We start from the raw sequence: 8,857 nt of genomic DNA, 5'->3' as shown, positions 1-8,857 counted from the left end.
TTAGTTATGAGTGTAGCATGTTGTTATTTTGTGGACGCTACATTATTATATTATTTGGACTATTCACTATGCGTTATTATTTATGTTTTGGTTGTCGTCCTTTGCGCATTTATATTACGGTAACTAACAACATCAGTTAATTAATAATACAAGATTAAAAACATACATAAACGGAAAGTAAAAAGTCCAACGTAACAGACATTACAATTCATGCAATAACATAACCAACAGCAAAATAATGACATAATATGCAAATCAGTCGTTTCTCCCACGACTTGGACATCGCCGATGATTATGGCCGCGTTCCTTGCAAAGTCCACACCTGATACGGCTCTGGCTTGTCTCAACTTCATCCATCTCGTTGCGGATGCGAGTTGACTTTGGACGACCTTTTGCATGCAACATAGTAGAATCAGGAATAATCTTTGCACCACTAATTTCAGGTATTTCTTCCTCGTTTCCGATTGGCTCCCACGGAAAAGAATAAGCCTCGACCAAGTTAGTTATCAAGAAGACGTCGTCAACGTAAGTGAACGCACTCTGCCTAACACTTAACGCAGCAGCAACGACGTGACTACACGGATACTTAAAGGCCTTAAACTTTCCACACTGACAGTATCTCTGTGGGAGGTTGACAGAATATGAACGCTCCCAACCTGCGTCAACCTCAAATTCAGTATGTTCAACATTGTATGCACGAACGTGGTGGCTTGTTGCATCTACCCGGTTCTTCTTGACCAATTCAACAACATGTTTGGAGTGACGATGAGCTGATTAAAGTTGTGCAAGAGCATTTGTTCCTCTCTCAACAAAATATGCAACCAATATGCTATATGTATGCTTAACCAATGCTGTTATAGGCATATTTCTGGCCCCCTTCAAAACCCTATTGACAGATTCAGCCAAATTTGTTGTCATATGTCCGTACCTCCGTCCTTCAATATCGTAGGCACGCGACCACTTTTCCTTAGGATTCGCATCAATCCACTCAGCAATTTGAGGACTACTGTCACGGAAACTCGCAAGATTCCTTTCAAAATCAACCATTGCTGGAGTATAACCTGCACAAATTGGACATGAACGAATTAAACATAAATTGACAGTCATAATGGAAAGAAATAATTACGCACAAATGTAAATGAGTATACCTAAATTCTTTAACATCCGCTTCAAATCTTCATTCCGAAACTTTTGATTGAAGTTGCTTGCAATATGACGAATACAGAATACGTGATACGCATTTGGCGGCTGCCAAGTAGGGTTATTTTCCACAGCAGATATTATGCTTCGATGCCGATCGAATATCAAACATATGTTTGACATCGTAGTGACATGAGTACGAATATTAACGAGAAAATAATCCCATGCTTCCAAAGTTTCGCCTTCTACGATGGCAAATGCGATCGGTAAACATTCATTATTACCATCTTGGGCTGTGGCCACCAACAATTTCCCTTTTTACTTCCCATATAAATGTGTTCCATCAATTTGTATGACGGGTTTGGCAAATTTGAACGCCTCACAACACTGTCTAAACGTCCAAAAAATGCGATGAAAAACCTTTTTTCCAGAAACTAAGCTCTGCTCGGCATAAAGATCATTAGTTTGTATATGATAAAATGAACCTGGAGAAAAGCGAAGCATGTATTCGCACCACCTTGGTAAAAAAGCATACGATTCCTCCCAATCACCGTACAAAATTTCCATCGCTTTCTACTTCGCATACCACGCCTTTCTGTAGGAAACTTGAAAACCATATTTAGCAGTTATCCTTTCTTGCACCAAAGAGATTGTCACAGATGGTTCAGACTTTATCATCCCTGCATTGAAGAGGATATCAGTGCATCGATAACATCGAACGAATTTAATTACACATTCGTGTTCATTCACACATCAAAAATACAAAAAGGTACCTATCACGAGATCTGCAATAACGTCCGCATCGAGCTGTCTATGACCCTGAGAAATGTGCTCATTCACACATTCGTGTTTTCCACCCCATCTCGATATTTTCTAATTTTCACGAAACACCGGTTTGATCGCCCTTACGCGCCACGGACAACCTTGATCGTACGCACAACATTTCATGGACAACTTTGCAGGCGTGCTCTCAATTACAATGGCTTCTTGATGCTCCCTAATAAGGTTGTGCTTAAGTGCCATTTGGACATCTTTTTTTGTCGCAAATTCTTGATTGACAAATAACATGTCACCCTGTTGCCACGGACCTTGTATTGAAGCCGATCCAGACACCGAACCATCAATACATGATTCTTGTTCGCTCTGATAACTCCAATCAATGTAAGAATAATGCGGAATTCCTTCCCAAAAAGGAATAACATTTGTGTCACCAACAATTGCGGATTATAATTTTTAATACGAACTTACTATTTCAGGTATTAAATCAGTTATTTATTCACGCAGTATGACGAATGGGATCAATTACCTTCTTGTGGAATACCAAACGGAGCAGACGCAACGTCATTCAACTGCGGCATTTGCGCGACGACTGGTTGATGGAATATTGGGATTTCAGACGCACCCATCTCACGAGATTCATCTCCTTCTGAAGCACTAGCATCCTCCGCCAGAAGATGTTCTTCCATTGCCATATTTTCATTGTTGTTATCGTCATCTTCGTCGTGCATTTCCCAAGTCGGATCATTTTCATCTCCCTCAGAATAGTTACCAACTGGAGACGCATGAGCGGCAGGAGAAGCTGGAAGACGGGGAGAATTTAAATAAACTGACCTCACCGGTATTGGAGCATTCTCGGTTGCGACGATGTCGACATACAACTCTAGAAAATCTGTCCTTGACTGGTTGCAAAATTCTTCCATTGTCATCTCCAAGTCTTCATCGTCAAGCACTTTCAAACTAATGTATTTATCACCTTGCCACACCCTTGTCGTTATCTCAGTGATACATTGGTTGTCTTGAAGACTTAACTTCTGCCGAATTCTCTGATGCAGTTCGCCAATGGTTGTGTTGCGTTGGATACGTGTCGGCCTTTTTTCACCTTCGAATATGACACCTCGTCGACCTTCTTCCTTCCTACCATTGTAATATAACACAACACGAACAGAATCAGGATTTAAGCTCATTTTTAAATAGAATTAGAACTAAAATTCAAATACAAAATTAAAGATAAAGGAATGTTGGTGGAGAAGAGAGATATGAAGAGTGAGAGAAGAGGTGTGAATTGAATGGAGGGGGTGGGGAAATATATAGAGCACACATGTGACGCCACTTTTGGGCGTCACATGTGACGCCCTATTGGGGCGTCTTCTCCAAGGGAGAGACGCCCAATGGGGCGTCACATGTGACGCTCAAAAGTGACTTCACATTGTGCAGTAGATGTGTAATTTTTTACAAAACAACATTAAATGCGTAATTATTTAATTTAAATACATTATTTTAATTTTTTTGCCAATCGTTTCTTGAATATAGAGAAGAAAACTATTCTTTTCGAAGAAAGAGAAAGAGCCGTTTATGAGATAATGGAAAGTTGAAATATAAGGATTTCAAGGGCCCACTTGCTATTTAATAGTTTAAGGAAGACTAATCTTATCTCTGCAAAAAAAAAGTTTTTTCTGATCCCTGCACTTTGTTAGTAAAATATATATATCTCATACAATTTCAGTTAATTAAGTGATTAAATAACTAAAAATTTTATGTGTCAATATAATTTTAATTAATTTAATATTCTCATACATAAAATATAATAAGGTTACCCTTTTAAAATATAAAAGGTTATTCCCATATTTTTAGGAAAAAACTCCTTTTAAAATTTATGTGAATTTAATATTTTATATGTACAGGTACATTCTTACGATTTTTTTCATGTCGATCCTACGATTTACGATTTACGATCCTACGATTCCCATATTTTCCATGTCGATCCTACGATTTACGATTTTTTTTATCCTCTCCCGATCTTAAGTAAGATCTCGATCTTAACAACATTGATTCCAAACACATAAATCCAATTTATTTTGCTCCTTCTGAATATTTGATTAGTTACGTCACTTATTATGGGTTACTATATGTATTAAATGTAAACTATATTATATATATTAAAAATATTATTTAATATCAAAACGTGTCCCAGCGTGTCGAAATTTAGCATTTTTAAAATGAATGAGTCGGAATGTCGTGTCGTGTCGTGTCCCGTGTCCGTGCATAATAGTGTAAGTTTCCTTTTGTAGGCCATGAACATAAAAGAGGGAAAAATTAAATTTTTTATGCGGAAGAAGCAACCTTTGCCCACCCTCAATTATGTTTAACCCATGAATCATGCAATAGACATGTTAGGGTTTAAAGTAGATACCTTTATTCGGATTATTATTCATGATCGAATGCGTTCTTGATCAATTCTTCAGACTTGAAGAACACAAGTCCTCCGATGGAAATCCACACCACCTTGTTGTCTTGTAAGAGAAGAACACTTCTTTGAATGCCCAATCTCCTTCAATGGAGGTTGCTACACTCAAGAGAAGAATAGAGATTGGGTAGTGCCTTTGGTTATTCCAAGAGAGAGATAGCCGCCACACTGATGTGTGTGTTGGCTAAGGTTTCAATGGAGAAAATTAGAGAAGAAAAAGAGATACAAAACTAAGGAAAAAGAGGGGCTATATATAGATGTGGCGACTCATTAACCTAAGACTAGGTCAAATCAGCGCCCTCATCAAATCCCAATCTTATTGGGTAATTTCTTTTATTTTATCCAATCAATCCAATTGATTGGTTTCCCCAATTTCAGCCAATTAATTTAATTAATTAGTTTTTTTAATTTTATCCAATCAATCTAATTGATTGGTTTTCCAAATTTCAGCCAATTAATCTAATTAATTTTTTTCCTTAATTTTGGTCAATCAATCTAATTGATTTGTTTCCTCAATTTCAGCCAATTAATCTAATTAATTGGTTTCCTTAATTTTGGTCAATCAATCCAATTGATTTGTTTCCAATCAATCTAATTGATTGGTTTCCTTTATTTTCTCCATCTTCAATAAATCTAATTTAATGACTATATTTAAATTCCAATTTCAGATTCGAAATTCAAAATTAGAATTTAAATTAATTCTATTTAAATTCAAATTTCAAATTTAAATTCGAAATTAGAATTTAAATTAATTTTATTAATTTAACATTTAAATTAATTAGGTTACATCATGTATCAAGTCAAACTTGGCTCATGATGCCACCTACTCTCTCTTGGCCCAATATGTGAGCTTTTCCAACTTAGGCCCATTATGCCTTATTCGGCCCAAAACACATATGCTAGAATTCAAGACAACTTAAGGTGTTTGTGTGCGACCCATCGGGCCCAACATAGCCACTGTTATAAATGTGCTTGGGCCCATTAGGCCCAATCCATCTAATGACAACACAGAGCACTAGCAATTCTTTGTTGTGTCATAGCTAGTTGAGTTCATCGAATGATCAACCTGTTATACCTATTTGGTTACCGTGTGAATTGTCATTTCGTCTCGGTTATCCATCCCATTGACCTAGGTCAAGGAAAACGTATCAACCCCTGCGGTCTAGGGTTAGCTTTTGCCAAAACAAGGAATCTTCATTTACGGACTCTAAAGAGAGGGCCATCTCATGACTCCTTTTCTATGCATAGATTCCCGAGTCTCGTAAATGTCATCCCAGTTTCACCGGTCTACGGATAACCTAATCTCTCACAGAGATTGACAAATTCCTTTAGCTTGTCACACTAGCCCTGATTCCTTAGGGCATGCCCAAGAGTATACCTACAAGTCTCCATGTTTCAAGCAGACAAGATATACAATCAAAACAAGCCTTCCAGAGCACAGGTCTATACGACAACGTCAGGTCTAAAGAAAGACACACCCAAATAATAAGAGACATTACCTATTGATACTATCTGTGAGATTTTCTTGTATTGTCTCTTTGTGGGTCAGTTCAGTGCGAGCTATTCTCCAATAAGTCCACCCACGAGTTAGCTAAGACATCTCTATGTCTGCAGCTCACGAGGACTCTACCTTGCATCTCCATGCAACTAGCTGAGTCGTGCTAGTCTTACCCGAGATAACCAATTCCCATTATCGGTATCTCTAGACTAGGAACATATTTCTGGCAATGGACGTGTGGTGTCATTGAGCCCTCATGATCGTGATCCCTATCACAGATCCTCAATGTGACACACGTTCCATTCCAAGGGCTTTATCCAGTTACTCATATTCAATATCTGAGACATGCAATATGAAACAAGATAAAGAATGCTTTTATTCATAAAATTTATTCATAACTAATAAAGAAGTACATGGGTTCATCTGACTCTCAAATTGTCTCTAGGACACCTATGTACTAACACATAGGTGGCATCATCAGCAGCATATTTAAGTGCAAAGAACTTGAGCACATAAAAACAACGATGAAACTTGTCTTCCACATGGTATGAAATAAATTTTAACTCAACATACAATTTTTTCAAATCTAAGCAGTTGAAAGAAGACTTGATTTTCACAACTGCTTTTGATAACTTCAAACTTTAATATGAAAAAGCTAGAGAAATCTACACTACCAATAATGAAATGCACGTTCATTACTTGCTCAAATCCAGGGTTTCCACCATAATAAAGATGCATGTTAGAAAGGTAGCAGTTTTTTTTTTGGTACATAAAAGGGGAAAAGCCCCAAAGTAAGAAAACCAACGGAAACTAAAACAGCAAACTAAACAGCAAAAAGGAAAGGATCACATACAATGAAACAATCAAGCATTTAACCAGGATCTAGACTATCAGCCTCCAAAATTAAAGCCAGATCCGGATAGGAGTATGGATAAGCTTTAAACCACGCTCATCTTCAACAGCCTTATTTTCTATCTAGTCAACACACCTATTGATATATCTAGGGATATGAGTTAAAACCACACTCCAATCTTTTGAAGCCACACTCGAATCTTAGCTACCAGAGGAAGCTTTCGAGTATCATTACTATCACTAGTAAGTAAGCTAACAGCTTGTAAAGAGTCAGATTCCATAACAATGCTTCTGCAGCCAAAATTCCATGCAAACTCTAAGCCATGGAACACAACCCATAGTTCAGCAAAAAAAGGAGAACAAGATCCAAGGAAGAAAGAGAAACCACCCAGCCATCTGCCATACTGGTCCCTCAAAAGCCCTCCACAAGCAGTTCTCTCTCCCACAACTGCTCCATCTATATTAACTTTCAAAACACCTTCTGAAGGTCGAGACCAAAAGGAAGGACCAGGAATAGTCCTAATAAACTTGTCACCTCATGAGGCTGTTCTATACATGCTGCTTTTCTCCTCTAGCAGCCTAACCAGAAAGCTGGCAAGATCAGTAGGTCTAGCATAGTTCTCCTCAAATAATTCTTTGTTCTTCCACATCCAAAGAGAGTAACAGATGAAGAAGAAATGATCTCTCCAGTCCGAAGAGCAGCTCATGTTCTGATTAAGATTCAGGTCTAGCCAATCATTAAGATCACAAGCAGTGAAAAAACCCGAAGGAAGGGGCTGCAATAAAGGAAGTGCCCAGAATTGCTTGGCCTTGATGCAATCTCTGAACACATAGAGACATGATTCCACTTTCTCAGGACAGTACTTACATCTGTCAGAAGTGCTTCCCCACTTAGCAATTCTCTCCTTGGTTAGCAATCAACCATGATTCAACTTCCACAAAAATATTTTAATTCTTTCCTTCCCACTCCACTTCCAGATTTTCCCCCAATTACCATTCTGATTACTTTTAGGAAAATTCATCAGCTTATTATAAGCCATTTTCACCAGAGATAAGCTTGGACTCCAATCCTTCCATACCATGTAATCCGAATCCCTTTAAGCTTCAGGGGGGAATAGCCAAAATCACATTGCAGATTTTAGAATTAAAAAATTTGCAAATATAATACATATTCCATCCTTCAGATGAAGAGAAGTTGCTATGATCTACTTTCAGCTCAAGATCAGAATCCTCAACGACAGAGTCAACATAATATAAGAGGTTATGATCAAGACCAGCCCACTTGTCAGTCCAAAAATTAATATGCTGACCATTTCCTATCTGCCAACCAAAGTTCTCCACAGCCTCAGGCCATACTTTACACACCCCTCTCCAAAAATGAGAATCATAAGCTTTAGCAGTAACAGCTTTAGCTACCCCACTCTTCCTGCCATATTTAGCAAAGATAACTTGTGCCCATAATTGAGAAGGAGCATTAATCAAATTCTAGATGCTTTTATAAAAGAAAGCTTCATTTTGCTTCCTTAAATTAATGATCCCCAAACCCCCTAACTCCTTGGGAAGATAAAGATTCTCCCAAGCTATCAAATGTTGTCTTCTATGATTGACAGAATCCCCCTAAATAAAGCTTCTTTGCAACTTCTCAATGTCATGACATACAACAACAGGGAGGAGACTATTCTGCATGCTAAACATTGGGATGGCAGCTATGACAGATTTAGCCATAATGACTTTTCTAGCCATAGATAAACACTGCTTCTTTCAGCCACTCAATCTAGAATTGACTCTATCCATAATATCACCATAGTGTGTCTTACTAACTCTCCCATGCTTCATCATGTAACCAAAATATCTTCCAATATTTTTCGTGCGAGCAAAGCCACTTTTCTCCACAATAGCATTGGCCAACTCATCAGAAACATTCTTGAAAAAAAATATATTAGATTTTAACATACTAACCTTTTGACCTGAAGCCTCACCAAAAGAATTTAAGCATTTCATAACAGTGTCAATTTGGTTAGTAGAAGCTTCTGCAAACAACATTAAGTCATCTGCAAATAGAAGATGAGAAATAATAGGACCCTTTTTACCTGTTTTCATAGGATTCCAATCTCTCTTCTCCA

At 37.8% G+C, this 8,857-nt stretch overlaps 1 protein-coding gene across 1 annotated transcript; it reads right to left on the bottom strand.

The window, feature by feature from the left end:
• Positions 1 to 255: 255 nt before the first annotated feature.
• On the bottom strand, positions 256 to 1,323 carry LOC133286376 (uncharacterized). Its single transcript, XM_061483779.1, has 3 exons — positions 1,149 to 1,323; positions 847 to 1,061; positions 256 to 729 (listed from the first exon to the last, which is right to left on the bottom strand). The coding sequence occupies exons 1-3, from the start codon at positions 1,321 to 1,323 to the stop codon at positions 256 to 258; spliced, it is 864 nt and encodes a 287-aa protein (XP_061339763.1).
• Positions 1,324 to 8,857: the final 7,534 nt, after the last annotated feature.

Source organism: Gastrolobium bilobum, unplaced genomic scaffold, assembly GCF_033153095.1.
Source record: "Gastrolobium bilobum isolate Gb01-03AN ecotype WA unplaced genomic scaffold, APGP_CSIRO_Gbil_v1 utg65254, whole genome shotgun sequence".
Taxonomy (NCBI): domain Eukaryota; kingdom Viridiplantae; phylum Streptophyta; class Magnoliopsida; order Fabales; family Fabaceae; genus Gastrolobium; species Gastrolobium bilobum.
The sequence above is the reverse complement of the archived record's forward strand: the minus strand, read 5'-3'. Positions and strand labels throughout refer to the sequence as shown.

Coding starts and splice junctions, on each gene's coding strand:
- LOC133286376 (XM_061483779.1), bottom strand. CDS start 1,323: ATGTCAAACATATGTTTGATATTCGATCGGCATCGAAGCATAATATCT. Junction 1,062..1,148: donor GCGGATGTTAAAGAATTTAG/GTATACTCATTT, acceptor CAATTTGTGCAG/GTTATACTCCAGCAATGGTT. Junction 730..846: donor ATATGCCTATAACAGCATTG/GTTAAGCATACA, acceptor TTGGTCAAGAAG/AACCGGGTAGATGCAACAAG.